General features: G+C 37.0%; 1 protein-coding gene across 1 annotated transcript; it reads left to right on the top strand.

Annotated features, from left to right (window-relative positions):
• Positions 1-12,936: 12,936 nt before the first annotated feature.
• On the top strand, positions 12,937-14,263 carry LOC130939317 (protein ALP1-like). The gene is made up of 3 exons (XM_057867429.1): positions 12,937-13,455; positions 13,539-13,764; positions 13,857-14,263. Exons 1-3 carry the CDS (start codon positions 12,937-12,939, stop codon positions 14,261-14,263), a joined length of 1,152 nt encoding a protein of 383 aa, XP_057723412.1.
• Positions 14,264-18,061: the final 3,798 nt, after the last annotated feature.

Raw genomic sequence — 18,061 nt, 5'->3', positions numbered from 1 at the left:
AGGATGAAATTTACATGTAACAACCTTAAGGTTTCATGGTAAAAGGCAAAGAGGATCATGTTTACAAACTGAAGAAGAGCTTGTATGGCTTGAAGCAAGCTCCAAGACAATGGTACAAGAAGTTCGAGTCTGTTATAGCAGAACAAGGCTACGAGAAGACTACTTTTAATAATTGTGTATTTGTTAAACAGTTTGCGAGTAATGATTTTATTATCCTTTTGATATATGTTAATGACATGCTTATTGTTAGTCAGAATGCTTCTAGGATTGATATGTTGAAGAAGCAACTTACAATGTCATTTGCAATGAAGGACCTTGAGCCAGCAAAAGAGATTCTTGGTATAAGAATCGAGCGTGATAAAAAGGAGAAGAAACTTTGGTTGTCACAAGAGAAATACATAGAGACAATGTTGCATAGGTTTCAAATGGAGAAAGCAAAGGCCATTAGTACTCCTCTTGCTACACACTTTAAATTGAGTTGCAAGCAAAGTCCATCAAGTGATGAAGAGAAGAAAGACATGGAAAAAGTTCCATATGCATCAGCCGTGGGTAGTCTAATGTATGCTATGGTGTGCACAAGATCGGATATGGCTCATGCTATTTGTTGTGTTAGTCGTTTTGTTTCAAACCCAGGAAGAGAGCATTGGAATGCTGTAAAATGGATAATGAGATATCTTCATGGTACTTCTAACATGAAGTTGTGTTATGGAAGTGATAAGCCTATTTTAGTTGGATACACTAACTCAGACATGGCAGGAGATATTGATTCTAGAAGGTCCATTTCAGGCTTCTTGATCAACTTTGTGGGTGGAGCTGTGTCTTGGCAATCAAGATTGCAAAAATGTGTTTCTTTGTCTACTACCGAGGCCGAGTTTATTGCCATTACCGAAGCATGCAAGGAGATGCTTTGGATGAAGAAATTCTTGAAGGAACTCGGGTTTACTCAAGAGATGTATGCGTTGTTTTGTGATAGTCAAAGTGCTATACATCTTGGTAAAAATTCTACTTTTCATTCTCGATCTAAACATATTGATGTGAGGTATCATTATATACGTGATATTTTGGATGTTGAGTTGTTGAAACTTGGGTTCATACTGATGAGAATGTTTCTGATATGATGACCAAGGCATTACCAAGATGGAAGTTTGAAGTTTATTGCTTAATCGCCGAATTGGCGGTTACCTACACATAGTCGTGAGGGGGAGATTTGTTGGGTTTTTGGGCTCCTTTTCTATGTGAAGAAAAAGCCCAAATGCTAGTATCCAAACCCATGAATAGTTGAAGTGGTTGAGGTGAGTTAGGGTTGAGTGAGAGAGGTCATTTTTGAAAGGAGAACATCAAACACTAGAGAGAAAAGAAGAGAGAAAGTTATTTTCGCACATACACAAAGCTGTCTCTGTAAATTGGTTGCTGCAGATTCGTTCACCGTTGGATCGAGCACAAATTTGGATAGTGTGTTCTACACATCTAGTTCTTTGATTTCACCATTCGGATCTTCGATTTGATGTCTGTAGCTGGAGATAATGACCACGCACAGTAACACTATTTTGTGGTATTTTTATCTTCTTGTTCTTGTTTTGAAAGCTTTGAAACTTGGGTTGTTTGGCTTGTTGTATGCACGTTTTGTGCAATAATTTGTGACTCTCTTGTAACCTATTTTTCATCATACTGAAGCTATATCCTGGTCTTGGTGACTCGTGGTTTTTACTTCTCTCATTGATGAGGTTTTCCACGTTAAAAATCTTGGTGTGTTAGCTTGTCTCTAATTTCTGGTTTATGTGATTTTTCTGCTGCTATTGAATATTATTGTGCTCAGGGACGGTTCTATGTAGAGTGATGCGGGGGCAAGCGCCCCCACTACAATTTGAAATTTTGTTGAGTAGTATATAATAATAATATTTATTTGTCCCCATTAGATTATTAAATTTGACCCCACAATAATTTTTTACTCAACTTTTGGTACTTAATCGTCAATTTAAAAATTTTATATTAGAAATTCGTTAAAATGATTAATTCTCAAATTTAAACGAAATTAGTGTTCTTTTTTAAAAATCAACTCAAAAGAATATTATTTATCTTCTTTTTAAATTAGCTTTAATTTTTGCATAGCAACTATATTAATTGAAAGAACTTTTTTAATTATAAATATCAATAAGAGTCGACTTCTAATTGCGTTGGAAAGTGGATTTCTAAATAATTATTTAGTAATATATATAAAGAGAAAAATTTTGATGGTAGTATTAAGAGAAAAATCATTTAATTTTTTAAAATATAAAACCTAAAACAATAAAATTTTAAATTATATATTATTATTTAAATTATTATTTTAGTATTGTAATTTATATATTAGATATTTTGAAGGCTAATCATATTTTATAATAATAAAATATAATCATATAATAATGTTATATGTACATAAAAAATAATTATTTGTATAAAATATATATTAAAATATAAAATACACATTAAAAATAAGTTAAACAATACATATATTTATACATATATATATAATGGTTAATAGATAATTTAATATTTAATTTTTTATATACACATATTATTTTTATTATAAAAATTATTATGATGTTATATAAATTTTGCCCCCACTATCAAAATTTTCTGGATCCGTCACTGATTGTGCTGGTGTTAATACTTGTTGTGAGTGGATTGTTACTCCTCTAATTTTTGCAAGTAGAGAATGGTGTGTTTTATTCCTATTAGTTTTGATGGTTTCAGTGGCTAAGAGAAGGGGGGTTGAATCTTAGCCCCTTTTTGACTTGGTAACACTTGCTGGTCTTTGAGGAGACTTTTTGATTTTTGTCTCGTCCCTAGCCATGAGACTTTTATTTTTGTCTTGTCACTTGACACGAGATAATTTTTAATTTTAGCTCCTGTGCAGTAGAAACAGAAATGGAGTAAAAGAGAGAGAAAATTACACCCAGATATATCCTGGTTCAGCTGCTAAGTGCAGTGCAGCCTACATCCAGTCTCCATCACAACAATGATGGAATTTCACTATAATCTTCTTGATTACAGACTGTAAAGTGCTAACGCAACTTACAAGGGGATTCCCACAGAATCATGATACACAACATAGATGAACAAAGGAACTCTAAGGACATCTATGGCTTTTTCTTTTAATTTTGCACTCTCTGCCTTTTTCCGCTCTATGACTTTTTCATACAAACCTCACTATTTGCCTTTTTCCATGAGACTCAAGACATGACAAAATTAAACAGAAAAATACTAAACAGAATACATTGAAGGAGAAGAAAATCTGTAAGCTTAGGTAGCTCTGAGAATCCTGTGCCTTACACTCTCACTGCTTACTTCTAACTCCTTGCTCCAAACAGTGGTTGTTCTCTCTTTTTATAGAAGAGGGAAGCTTCCACATTTGAAACCAAAAACCAAGCTTAACTTCTTCTTCCTTCAAGAACAAAACCGGTTCGGCCAGAGAGAGAAAAGATAATCCATACAAAAACCCAACATGCAATTACCTCTAGTCCTTCCTTGGTCATCACTCTTCATCAATCTGAGCGCTCCATCCTTGGCTTGCTCTCTAAGATGGATTTCTGGCCCTTGATGCTTCATGATGATGATAGCTTCTTCTGCTCCACTTTTGCTTCCTTCCTCACATAGCCACCCTAGCTACCTTCTGTGATGAGTGAACCCAAAAGCAGCGACAAGCCATCTTCTCCAAGATCTTCTCCTTGCTGGCCGAATCTCCTTGAACCATTTTTGGTATGGAGAGGCTGAGATCTCATCACCATATCTTTCCTTTCATGGTTGAAGATCTTAGCCACTACATTTTTTATGTTTTCTTGCCATCATTGTGATGGTCTTGTAGCTTGCCTTCCCTTCTTTTTGATAGCTCAATGTCTCCATGGTTTGCTGTGTAAGGACCGAAGAAGAGAAGGAAAGAAATGAGAGAGAAGAAAGTATGAAAAAAAAAGCAATCAAGTGTGTTTGAATAAATTAATTAAAATGAGTTGCTTTTACTTCCCTTAGGTGGAGTAGCGTGTAGCATTGATAATCACCATCAAATCAATTTGTCAATTTCTCTCTCATAGTTCCCATGCAATAAATGATAATTGAATGAATTTGAAATCCATCATATGGCAAAATTTGAGATCCGTTGGAAGACATAAGGCAAATGATAACATTTGCTTTCCTGATGAATCATTTTCGGATCATGCATTGGGATGTATGACAAAATATGTTTAACTTGGGCTTGTAGCAATAATGGATCAATTTGGCCCAAGAGACATAACAATCAATTCAGCCATATAATATAGAAGCATTCAACAAGGCTGAATGTAAGTTTTGATTTGGGCTTGCAACATTTGTTTTATTTTTCGGTATCAACCTGCATTGCAAAATTATTTCAATCAATATTTAATCCAAAATTAATTTTGCAATTTAATTATATTAATAATGTTTAGTCATCACAAATATAAATTTAGAGTTTTCCAAACTCATCAATCTCCCCCTTGATGACAAACATTATTAAAAATTGAAATGGAAAGAAATTTAATAATTGAGTAAAGAGTACTCCCTTTGAATTTTTTTGAAGTTCTCCCCCTTTCATATTGTCATAAGACTCCCCCTTAATATATGCCATTTTTATCAAGGGAATCGCTAACCTATAACCCTTTTAATCAAGCTTGAAGTAACAATGTTATTAAACATATTAATTTTGAATTGTTGAATGCTTGATTTATGAGCAGAGTTAGATTGATAATCAAAACACATTTGTTATTATAAATTGATTTTCTGCTCAAACTCACAACATAATTAATCAAAAAATAAATTGCTGTTTTAAAATATTTTCCAATCAAATCAGAGCAATATACTTATGACATGATCACAGCAATCATACCCAATGTTTAAAGGAACTGCCAAAAATAAAGCATTCAGCAAGCATGTTTACCAAGATGAATTAGATGTATGTTCCTAATGCAAAAATTATTCATCAAGATAAATCAATTGCTTCTATACATGCATAATCACAACCAGGCAGCCATATGAATAAGTGTATCACAATTATAATCAACCAAGTATTTTACCAAGATAAACATCAAGCAACAGCAGTAATCACAAGATAAATTATGCATTATCAAGCATCAAGTGTATCCTTTTAACAAGGGTGATCATGAACTCTCAAAAAGAGAATTTCATCCCCTGTTTTCATCCCCTGTTTTCCAGTTTCAATTTTCAGAATTATTCCTCCCCCTTTTGTCATCAAGGGGCACCTGCAAGAAGAATATGACATAGCAAACAGAGTACCCAAAATATTTCCCAATAGTTTCAGAGTATCACAGAGTTACTAACAGTATCCAAACAACAAAATAAAGTACCAGATTGAGCCTAGAGGTGCCAATATAAAAAATACTAAAAGAAACAAGTTTAATCATCAGATAAATTAGGATCAGGTTCCTCAGCCCCTGTCTCACTACCCAATTCCTCCTCAAGGCTTTCCAGCATCAGACCGACCCTATCTTTGCATTTCTTCCAAGACGACTCATTTTCATAAGCTAGTTTGCGTGCCGACTTATGGAATTGCACCATGAGCTCTGACATGTTTGAAAATTCTGTGAGAATTTCTTTGATAGAATCGGTTGCCTTGGAGGATTCTGGCCGGCTTTCAAAGTCATCATCAGAAGCCACAGATTTCTTTCCCTTGGTTCCTCTAACAGTGCCGCCTCCCTTGATCATTGACACTTTGTTTTCTACAGCCTCATTCAGAAGATCAACTTTAAAATATTCAAAGATGCTGGTTAAGAACATACCATAGGGCAGATTTGCCTTTTTGGTGCTCTTTACCGATTTCCACATATGCCGAATCATAAGATAACCAAAAGATATAGGAGTAGATGTAACAAGTGCAAATATGATGAGAGAGTCAGAAAGTGTTACTCTATTATGGAAGCCACTTTGAGGAGTCAAAATGTGGGTGATGATCCGATGAAGCAATGAGTTGGTGGGACCAAAGGCCTTGTGGGTAGGAGTAATTCCATCCAAGCCTGAGAGATTCTCACATATGTGTTGAAGGACAACCTTATAGGTGACGCCGACTTGTGAGTCCCACCTTTCGGCCATGTATGCTCTCGGCCCTTCTTCTTTGTGTCCCAAGGCCATCCCAATGGTGGCAGTGTCAATAGTGATGTGAACTCTCTTCACATATGAATGGATGGTGCCATCAATTAATCTCATGTTGGTGTAGAACTCTCGGAATAAACCTGGGTAAACTGGCTTCTGGATGTGAAGCAGAGGAGTCCATTGAAGCAGTTCAAAGAGATGAGACACATTTATCCCCTTGCTAGTCAGAGAGTCAAGGTTGACAAGGTAAGTTGCACAGAGATGACGCTTTTCTAGAACCTCTTTGTGGAATTCATAGGAAGCACAGGAATTGAATCTGGCAGGGTCAAAGTGAGAATGTGTTTTGCCGAACTTGTTCTTGAACTCCAAGGATTCCAAGTTTGAGGGTTCCTTGGTGTTTTGTAGAACGAAACCCTTTGACTTTTGAGCACTCTTCCCGTGTGTGGCTTTCTTCTGTGGAGATGGTGGTGGAGACGGAATAGGTGATGTGTGAGACTCTTCTTCTTCTTCCACGGGAACTCTCTCTTTCTTCTTCCTTGAAGAGGTTTTCGTGGCAATGACCTTCCTTCTCATGGTGTCGGTTTGCTTTGAGGGAAGTGAAGGAGAGGATGATGATGTAGAGTGAATATGTATATGTGTGTGAGATTGTGGTGTGGTCGGTTTTGGAGAAAATAGGAGCCTTTCACTTTTCCTGGGAGCAGTTTTCTTTTTCATGGTAGGGAGAATGGAGAAGTTGAATATGAAAGGGTGAGGAAGGCCGAATGGAGTGAGGGAGGAGCGAGGTTAGTGGTGCAATAAATGTGGAGTGGAGAGAGAAATGGAGGGAATTAAATGACCATTAAGTGGCGGTCAATACCCAAGGAATTTCTCTTTTCATTTGAAATAAACTGAAAAGTGGTTTCCTAGAATCAAGGGATTATGAGAGAGAAAGATTTGATTTGATAATAACCACTTCCAATCAAGATATGATTTGACAACAAAGAGAGATTGTGGTTTACACACAAGGCAACGAATCAAAACGGTCAAGGTGGGCTCAAGAAAATTTGGTGGGGCCCATAAGGATTGATTTCTGCGCAGTCTCCCCCTTGATCATAGCCCTTCCAACACGCCCTAATTTTTATCTCGTCCATTCCTACGAGACAAAACTGAACAGAATCAAAGATTCACAAGTTATCAATAGAACTTAAATCAAACATTCCCAAACTTTTTCTCAAGGTGCAGAATCTGTCTTCACAGAGGGGTTTTGTAAACATATCAGCAAGTTGATCTTCAGATTTTACAAATTGAATATCAATAGTACCCTTTTGCACATGTTCTCTAATGAAATGATATTTTATCTCAATTTGCTTGGTTCTAGAGTGCAGAACATGATTTTTTGAAATGTTTATAGCACTCATATTATCACAAAATAAGGGTATACTATTGATTTTTAATTTGTAATCTTCCAACTGCATTTTTAACCAAATTAATTGAGAGCAACATGCAGATGCGGAAATGTATTCAGCTTCGGCTGTGGATAAAGCCACTGTGGCTTGCTTTTTGCTTGACCACATGTTTAGTGAGCTTCCAAGGAGGCAACACATGCCGGATGTGCTCCGTCTATCCACTCTATCTCCCGCATAATCTGCATCACAAAATCCTACTGCACAAAAGTCATCAGATTTAGGATACCACAATCCATAGTCACATGTCCCCTTAATGTATCTAATGATGCGCTTAACAGCCGAAAGATGGGATTCTTTTGGGTGAGATTGAAACCTTGAGCATACACCCACACTTTGCACAATATCCGGTCTAGAGGAGGTAAGGCACATGAGTGAACCTATCATTCCTCTATACCTTGTTTCATCCACATCTTGGCCATCATCATCCTTTTCAAGTTTTGTATTAAGATGCATTGGTGTACCCATTGGTTTGGAATTTTCTAGGCCAAACTTTTTGATAAGTTCTTTAGCATACTTTCTTTGGTGAATAAAGGTACCACTAGGAGTTTGTTTGATGCCAAGAAAGAAAGTTAGCTCTCCCATTAAACTCATCTCAAACTCACTAGTCATGAGTTTTCCAAACTCTTCACACAAGGATACATTGGCCGATCCAAATACAATGTCATCAACATAAACTTGAACAAGGAGTATATCATCATTAGATGCTTTAATAAATAAAGTAGTGTCGGTGGTACCCCTTTGAAATTGATTTTCCAACAAGAAGGCACTAAGCCTTTCATACCAAGCTCTTGGAGCTTGTCTAAGACCATAAAGAGCCTTAGATAGTTTGAAAACATGATTTGGAAACTCTTTATGTTCAAAACCGGGGGGTTGTGCCACATACACTTCTCTATCAATAAAGCCATTAAGGAAAGCACATTTAACATCCATTTGAAACATCTTGAAACCTTTATGGACGACATAGGCAAGAAGCAACCTAATTGCTTCTATTCTAGCTACCGGAGCAAAAGACTCATCAAAATCTAAACCTTCTTCTTGATCGTAACCTTGGGCCACTAATCTAGCCTTGTTACGAACAACTTGTCCATCCTCACCAAGTTTATTTTTAAATACCCACTTAGTACCCGTAACTTTCTTACCATCCGGATGAGGTACTAGTGTCCAAACCTCATTCTTGTCGAATTGAGCAAGCTCTTCTTGCATGGCTTTGACCCATGATGGATCTTCAAGAGCTTGTTTGACATTGTTGGGCTCCATTTGTGACAAGAGAGCAAGATTGCTTGGTTCGGTTTGTCTTTTGGTGGAGGATCTTATTGTTACACCTTGAGAGGGATCACCAATGATGAAGTCATGAGGATAACCCTTCATGGACTTCCATTCTCTAGGCTTTCGGACAGGTGCTGAGTTTTGATGAACTTCTGGTGGTCTCACTGTTTCAGTTTCTCATGCCTGCTCAGGAGATAAAATGGAAATGTCTCATCCAATCTGACGAGACAAAACTGGGCTGACAGATTCTTTATCTTGAGCAGATTCAGGATTTTCTTTACTTGTTCCAGCCTCTTCACAATCTGAATCATTATCTTTCAATATACTGGGAAATAAGTTAGAATCACAAAAAGTAACATGTATGGATTCCTCTATGGTTCTATGCTCTTTGAGATAAACTCTATAGGCCTTGCTTGTGGTGGAATATCCAACAAACATTCCTTCATAGGATTTTGAATCAAACTTTCCAAGGTTTTCTTTATTGTTAAGTACAAAGCATTTGCATCCAAAAACATGAAAGTACTTAAGATTTGGAGGGGTTCCTTTCCATAGCTCATAAGGGGTTTTCTTCAACCCTTTTCTAATAATTTTCCTATTCAAAATGTAACAAGCTGTATTCACAGCTTCAGCCCATAAAAATTTAGGAATCTCATTCTCACAAAGCATTGCCCTAGTCATCTCTTGAAGGCTTCTATTCCTTCTCTCAACCACCCCATTTTGTTGAGGTGTTCTAGGGCATGAAAAGTTATGAGAAATTCCTAAGTCATCACAAAATTTTTCAAAATCTTGATTTTCAAATTCTCTTTCGTGATCACTTCTCAAATGGGCAATTTTTAAATCTTTTTCATTTTGAATTTTCTTGCAAAGAGTGGAGAAGGCATGAAAAGCATCATTCTTATGAGCAAGGAAAAGTACCCAACCAAATCTAGAGTAATCATCTACCACCACAAGACCATAGTGTTTACCTCCCAAACTTTGAGTTCTTGTTGGTCCAAAAAGATCAATGTGTAACATCTCTAATGGCCTTTTTGTTGAAATTCCATCTTTAGGTTTAAAAGTAGATTTCACTTGTTTTCCCAATTGGTAAGCATCACAAGTGAGATCCTTATCAAATTTGATATTTGGAATTCCTCTAACCAAATTTTTCTTGACTAGTTTAGAAATTTGGTACATGCTTGCATGACCCAACTTTCTATGCCATAGCCATTTTTCATATTCAAGAGATGTAAAACATGTCACATTTTGTTTCTTCAAGTCCTCAAGAGTCAATCCATACACATTATTGCATCTTTTAGCTTCAAATAAAATATCCCCAATTTTCTCTCAAACAACCAAACATACAAACTTCCTAAAAATAACTTCAAATCCCAAATCACACAATTGACTAACACTAAGTAAATTATGTTTCAAGCCATGTACAAGAAGGACATCATTTATACAAGATGAAAAATTTTTACCAACTTTCCCAACAGCCACTATTTTTCCTTTTGCATCATCACCAAAAGTGACAAGTCCTCCATCATATTCATCAAGCTTTATGAAGAAGGTTGTCTTTCCGGTCATATGCCTAGAGCATCTGCTGTCCATATACCACATATTCTCCTTTCGTTTGGATGCTAGGCACACCTACAAAACAAGCTCAAGTGACCTTAGGTATCCAAATTTTCTTGGATCCTTTCACGTTAAACCATCTCTTATGTCCTAAGCCATTATAATCAAAAACTACTTTGCAAACTTTATCACCAATCATTCTTTCACCAAAAAAGCATTGTATAGGAAAGTGTCCATTTCGGTTACATAGTCTACAAAACCTTGGAGTTGCTATTTTGTTAAAGTAGGTGGGGTCTTGAAACTTTGTATTATTAGAAGATGAAGCAATGTTTTCAAAATGAGATTTTTCAGCAGATTTATACAACCCAGCTTTATCATAAAGAGGTTTTTGACTAGCCAAGATTTGATTAAGATTTTCAGAACTTTGAGTGAACTTGGCTAAGTCTTCCTTAAGCCTTTTAACCTCTTTAAGCAGCTTTTCATTTCTTTTAAAATAGTCTACGTATGCAAGAACAGAATGATCACTTTTACAGCTCCTAATTTGGGCTTTTAACTGCTTATTTTCTTCAACAAGATCACAAGCAGTTTCGGCCTCTCTTACTTTCTCTTTAAAAAAACTGTTTTCAGCTTTAAGAATGGTGATTTGTTGTTCAAGTTCTTGATTTTCCAGCAGGAAGCATCTTATTTTTTCAGAAAGGTGGTCTATCATAAGATGAAGATTTTCAATGTTAGGGTTATGAAAGACTACCTGATCTATGTGATCTGCCATGAGACACGGTTGTGACTTGGTCTTGGATTCCTCTTCATCATCATCTGAGTCATTTTCCAAATCTTTCCATGAAGCCATCAGTCCCTTCTTCTTTCCTCTTTTCGGCTTCTCCTCCTTTTTTAACTTGGGACAGTCAGATTTGAAATGCCCCATTTCCTTGCAGTTGTAACAAGTTACTTTGCTAAGGTCTTTCTTCATTTTCCTTGAGCTGCTACCTTTGCCTTTGAGCTTCACCATTTTCCTGAATTTTTTGGCAAACAACACAAACTCATTTTCAGAAGAGTTATCACTGGATTCACCATCCAGAGGGTTAGTTACAGAAGAAAAGGCAATTCCTTTCTTTTTTTAATCCTTTTTCAAATAAGTGTTTTCAAAAGCAAGAAGGTTTCCTCTCAAATCATCACATGTCATGGAATCTAAGCTACTGCTCTCAGAAATAATTAAAGCTTTTGTTTCCCACTCTTTTGTGAGACATCTCAACACTCTCCTCACAAGCACAGAATCAGTATACGTAATTCCCAGAGCATCTAAGCCAACAATGATAATGTTGAACCGTTCAAACAGTTCATTAAGGCTGCGTTTGTTTGATGTTCGTGTCTTGCCAAGACATAGACACAGTGAGACATGTCTATTGTTTGGATTCTGAGACACAGAAATAAGAAGGACACGGTTACACACAAGCACACATAAGTTACATGTATTTCATGTCTGGGTAAAATGCTGAGACACGGATGAAGGGCGATGGACACGGATCAGTATCAAAAATTTCAGACGATTTTGTCCTTGTTAATTTTTTGAAATTTTAAAAGGGTCCCCTGTTTGTATCAAACCCTAAGCAGTGAAAATTTCTTGTGTAGTTGTTCTGCATCATCGAAGGTGTATCACTGCCGCACAATGTCTACGCTTCCCACTGACTCTCTTCTCTGAATACTGCATGCTATGCTCAGGTTGCGGTGAGCTTGTGTTGCTACTCTGCCATCTTTGCGTCTCCATCTGGTAGCCGCGTTAACCTCAAACCCCTGCTGTGCGTTGAGTCTTTCATCCTCCGCCGCTGCAACATCTACCCTCACGGTGTGCTTTGCCTCGTTGTCTCTAGTATGTTTTCTTATGTGAAGTTTCTTCTTTTAATTTTGATTATTGATCAGATGGGTTATGTTGATTAATTGCTAATCCAGAATTTGGGTATGTGGACAATTGAATTGTATGTAAACCTGGGTTTTTGGGTATTGTTCATTATTTATTTTGTTTTCTTCTGAAATCTTCAATAGGCAATGGATAATCTCGGTGGTGGTTGTTTTAAATGCATATTGAAGCTTGATAAGTTATTTTTTCTAATTGAAAAGGAAAAAGAGTGGAAAAAGCCATCTGCCTAATTGAAAGAAACTTATTATAAGTTAGACTTTATAAATTTTTGTCACCATCAAACATTTTCTGGTTAACTATGCAGCAAAATCCTCAAAAAGAAAAGAGTTGTAGAAGGAGTTGTTGCTGCTGTGATAAATAAAATTTTGTTACTGATCTGCTGAGCTTATTAGTGCCGATTGTTGATAAAACTAGTGATAAAAATGTTGCTCTAATTACTGATTAATATGTTAATTAAATTGCTTATGAAATTATTAATAGGTGAGCTTTTTAATTATTATCTATTGAAGAATGCTAGAGGATAATTTACTTGTGTTGTGTTTATAAAATTGCTTATCAAACTGCTTACCAAGTTGTTTCCTATCATGATTTGTGTTATGTGGTTGTAGAAATTATTAGGATTCTTCTTTTATGTATTTACTTGTTATTGTTTCTTAGGAAGTGACGATGGATCGTTCTGAACAAATTAAGCTATGTGTTGGATATTACTGGATTATGAGAATGCAATTTGACAGGTTAATGCTGCTTTTTTTAGTCACTCTATATATGTATATTAGGAATAGAAGGCGGGGTCATTTTTCGATTGGTCGAAGAGTGAACACATTGCCACTAAGGCGAGATGCATTAAATAATATCATTGGGGAGGGTGGAGATAGAAATTGCATATGGGAGTTAAGAATAAGTTTGAATGCATTTGCAACTTTATGTGAATTGCTACAAGTTCAAGATGGATTAGACGAAGATGGTCATGTTGGCATAGGCGAGCAAGTAGCTACTTTCTTAATCATATTAGCTCACCATACCAAAAATCGCAGCGTACAGGTTAGGTTCTATAGGTCTGGTGAAACTATTAGTAGGTATTTTCACAAGGTATTGCGTTCGGTTTTGCGTGTCCAAAGTATCTTATTTGCAAAGGCAGACCCTGTACCGGAAGATTGTGTAGATCCCAGATGGAAATGGTTCAAGGTAGGTCGTGTATGTAGCTCTAATTTTTATTGGTCACGTTTACTCTGCGTGTAATAACTGTTTTTTTTTTTTACATTTGATAGGGTTGTCTAGGAGCATTAGATGGAACTTACATAGATGTCACAGTCCCGAGGAGTGATAAATCTAGATATCGGACGAGGAAATCTAGAATATCCACCAATGTCTTAGGAGTTTGCAATCGGAACATGAATTTCGTCTATGTCCTTAGCGGTTGGGAAGGATCAGCATCTGATTCAAGGGTACTTAGGGATGCTATTACTCGACGTAATGGCTTGAAAATACCTATTGGTATGTCTAAATTAATCTTTTGAAAAGAATAATAACTATTGAATATGAGAATTACAATATATTTCTTATATTTTTTCATCCTTCCGTTTTAGGGTGTTATTACTTAGTGGATGCCGGCTATACAAATGGGAGAGGATTTTTATCTCCTTATAGAAATGTTCGCTATCATGTGAATGAGTGGGTTCAAGGTCATCGGGCACCACAAAATCGTCTAGAGTTATTTAATAAGAAGCACTCTTCAGCTAGAAATGTGATTGAGCGGTGCTTTGGGTTGCTTAAGAAAAGATGGGGAATTCTACGAAGTCCCTCGTTCTATCCTATTAGAGTTCAAAGCCACATTATTATTGCTTGTTGTTTGTTACAAAACTTTATTCGTATGAACATGGATGCTGATCCCGAAGAAGATGCAACTCTTGCGCCAGAACACATACCCATAGGAGATGATACTATTGTTGATGAAGGTGAAACAATTGATGTCGTGGAAAGTAGCCATGAGTGAACTCAATGGCGTGAGGAGCTAGCAACCGAGATGTGGAAAATATGGAGGGGAGAACATGGCGAGTAGAATTTTTATCTTTGCCGTTTTTGTTATGTTTGCAATTGGCCTAGCCTATAAATTGCAATGTATTTGAATTCATTTCAGTTTTTTTCTTTGTGCAATATGTATTTGTCAACTCGGATTCATAATTTGTATTCCAATTAAACATATAATTAGACAAGGTCTTGTTTTAATTGTTTTAATAGTGATTATTCTAATTAAACATATTTTAGTTTTATTTGCTATTAGGTTTTAGTTTGCTGTAAGTAATTCTAATACCATTGAACTCTAATTTTGATAGTAATTATGCTATTATAGTTTACTTTATTTGTTCTTATCTAGCAGCAAATGGCCTCCATACCCCGTGGTGGACGAAATTGTGATCCATGTTCTTTTGTACTTGTATGAAATCATTATTATGGCATCGGTTGTTTTCACAACTCCGTTCAACTAACCAGCAAGTGTACTGGGTCGTCCAAGTAATAAACCTTACGCGAGTAAGGGTCGATCCCACAGAGATTGTTGGTATGAAGCAAGCTATGGTCACCTTGTAAATCTCAGTTAGGCAGATTAAAATTGTGTATGGTTTCGAAAATTAATAATAAAATAGAAATAATAAAAGGGATAGAATACTTATGCAGATTCATTGGTGGGAATTTCAGATAAGCGAATGGAGATACTGTATACTCAAGGACGCCTGCTATTCTCCTGCTTCAACGCAATCCTTCTTACTCCTTTCCATGGCAAGCTGTGTATAGGGGTTCACCGTTCGACGATGGCTACTTTCAATCCTCTCGGGAAAATGGTCCTCTGCAGCTGTCACTCGCATGGCTAATCGTCTGGAGGCATCACCTAGCCGAAGGCTACATCCCATCCTCGCAGTGAAAACTACGCTCACGCGCTCTGTCACAGCACGGCTAATCACTGGTTGGTTCCTGCGCCTACTGGAATAGAATCCCTTGATTCTTTTGCGTCTGTCACTAACGCCCAGCACTTGCGAGTCTGAAGCACGTCACAGTCATTCATTACCGGAATCCTACTCGGAAAACCACAGACAAGGTTAGACTTTCCGGATTCCCAGGATCCTACTCGGAATACCACAGACAAGGTGAGACTTTCCGGATCCTCATAAATGCCGCCATCTATCTAGCTTATACCACGAAGATTCTGTTGGGGAATCTAAGAGATACACATTCAAGCTCTGTTGCATGTAGAACGGAAGTGGTTGTCAATCACGCGCGTTCATAAGTGAGAATGATAATGAGGGTCATATAATCATCACATTCATCATGTTCTTGGGTGCGAATGAATATCTTGGAATAAGAATAAGAGAGATTTGAATAAAAGAAAATAGAATTGCATTAATACTTGAGGTACAGCAGAGCTCCACACCCTTAATCTATGGTGTGCAGAAACTCCACCGTTGAAAATACATAAGTGAAAGGTTCAGGCATGGCCGAATGGCCAGCCCCCTAAAACGTGATCAATAGCCTCTTAGGATGAAGAATAAAACAAAACTGAGACAAAAGATGTCTAATACAATAGTAAGAGGTCCTATATATACTAGACTAGCTACTAGGGTTTACATGAGTAAGTAATTGATGCATAAATCCACTTCCGGGGCCCACTTGGTGTATGCTTGGGCTGAGCTTGATCAATCCACGAGCTGAGGCTTCTCTTGGAGTTGAACTCCGAGTTATGACGTGTTTTGGGCGTTCAACTCCGGATCATGACGTTTTTCTGGCGTTTTACTCCAGACAGCAGCATGAACTTGGCGTTCAACGCCAAGTTACGTCGTCAATTTCCGAATAAAGTATGGACTATTATATATTGCTGGAAAGCCCTGGATGTCTACTTTCCAACGCCGTTGAGAGCGCGCCAATTGGAGTTCTGTAGCTCCAGAAAATCCATTTCGAGTGCAGGGAGGTCAGATTCCAACAGCATCAGCAGTCCTTTTGTCAGTCTTTTTCAGAGTTTTGCTCAAATCCCTCAATTTCAGTCAGAATTTACCTGAAATCACAAAAAAACACACAAACTCATAGTAAAGTCCAGAAATGTGAATTTAACATAAAAACTAATGAAAACATCCCTAAAAGTAGCTTGAACTTGCTAAAAACTACCTAAAAACAATGCCAAAAATCGTATAAATTATCCGCTCATCACAACACCAAACTTAAATTGTTGCTTGTCCCCAAGCAACTGAAAATCAAATAGGATAAAAAGAAGAGAATATACTATAAATTCCAGAATATCAATGAATATTAATTATAATTAGATGAGCGGGACTTGTAGCTTTTTGCTTCTGAACAGTTTTGGCATCTCACTTTTTCCTTTGAAGTTTAGAATGATTGGCTTCTCTAGGAACTTAGAATTTCGGATAGTGTTATTGACTTTCCTAGTTAAGCATGTTGATTCTTGAACACAGCTACTTATGAGTCTTGGCTGTGGCCCTAAGCACTTTGTTTTCCAGTATTACCACCGGATACATAAATGCCACAGACACATAACTGGGTGAACCTTTTCAGATTGTGACTCAGCTTTGCTAGAGTCCCCAGTTAGTGGTGTCCAAAGCTCTTAAGCACACTCTTTTGCTTTGGATCACGACTTTAACCACTTAGTCTCAAGCTTTTCACTTGGACCTTCATGACACAAGCACATGGTTAGGGACAGCTTGATTTAGCCGCTTAGGCCTGGATTTAATTTCTTTGGGCCCTCCTATCCATTGATGCTCAAAGCCTTGGATCCTTTTTACCCTTGCCTTTTGGTTTTAAGGGCTATTGGCTTTTTCTATTGCTCCTTCTCTTCTTTTTTTTTTCGCCATTCACTGCTTTTTCTTGCTTCAAGAATCAATTTCATGATTTTTCAGATCATCAATAACATTTCTCTTTGTTCATCGTTCTTTCAAGAGCCAACAATTTTAACATTCATAAATAACAAGATCAAAAGACATATGCACTGTTCAAGCATTCATTCAGAAAATAAAAGTATTGTCACCACATCAATATAATTAAATTAAATTCAAGGATAATTTCGAAATTCATGTACTTCTTGTTCTTTTGAATTAAAACGTTTTTCATTTAAGAGAAGTGAAGGATTAATGGATTTTATTCATAGCTTTACGGCATGGTTACATACTAATGATCATGAAATAAAGACACAAAACATAGATAAACACAATATTAAAAACCGAAAAACAGAAAGAAATAAAGAACAAGGAATGAATCCACCTCTAGTGGCGTCTTCTTCTTGAAGGACCAATGATGTTCTTAAGCTCTTCTATGTCCCTTCCTTGCCTTTGTTGCTCCTCCCTCATTGCTCTTTGATTTTCTCTTATTTCTTGGAGAATGATGGAGTGCTCATGATGTTCCACCCTTAATTGTTCCACATTGTGGCTCAAACCTTCTAAGGAAGTGTTGAGTTGCTCCCAATAGTTGTTTGGAGGAAAGTGCATCCCTTGAGGCATCTCAGGGATTTCTTGATGATGAGCTTCCTCATGCACCTCTTGAGAACCGTGAGGGGCTTCTCTTGCTTGCTCCATCCTCTTCTTTGTGATGGGCTTATCCTCTTCAATGGAGATGTCTCCTTCTATGATAACTCCAGCTGAGTAACATAGATGGCAAATAAGGTGAGGAAAAGCTAGCCGTGCCATAGGTGAGGGCTTGTCGGCTATTTTGTAGATTTCATTGGAGATGACCTCATGAACTTCTACTTCCTCTCCAATCATGATGCCATGAATGATGATGGCCCGATCCACAGTAA

Source organism: Arachis stenosperma, chromosome 7 (genome assembly GCF_014773155.1).
Source record: "Arachis stenosperma cultivar V10309 chromosome 7, arast.V10309.gnm1.PFL2, whole genome shotgun sequence".
NCBI lineage: Eukaryota > Viridiplantae > Streptophyta > Magnoliopsida > Fabales > Fabaceae > Arachis > Arachis stenosperma.
The sequence above is the reverse complement of the archived record's forward strand: the minus strand, read 5'-3'. Positions and strand labels throughout refer to the sequence as shown.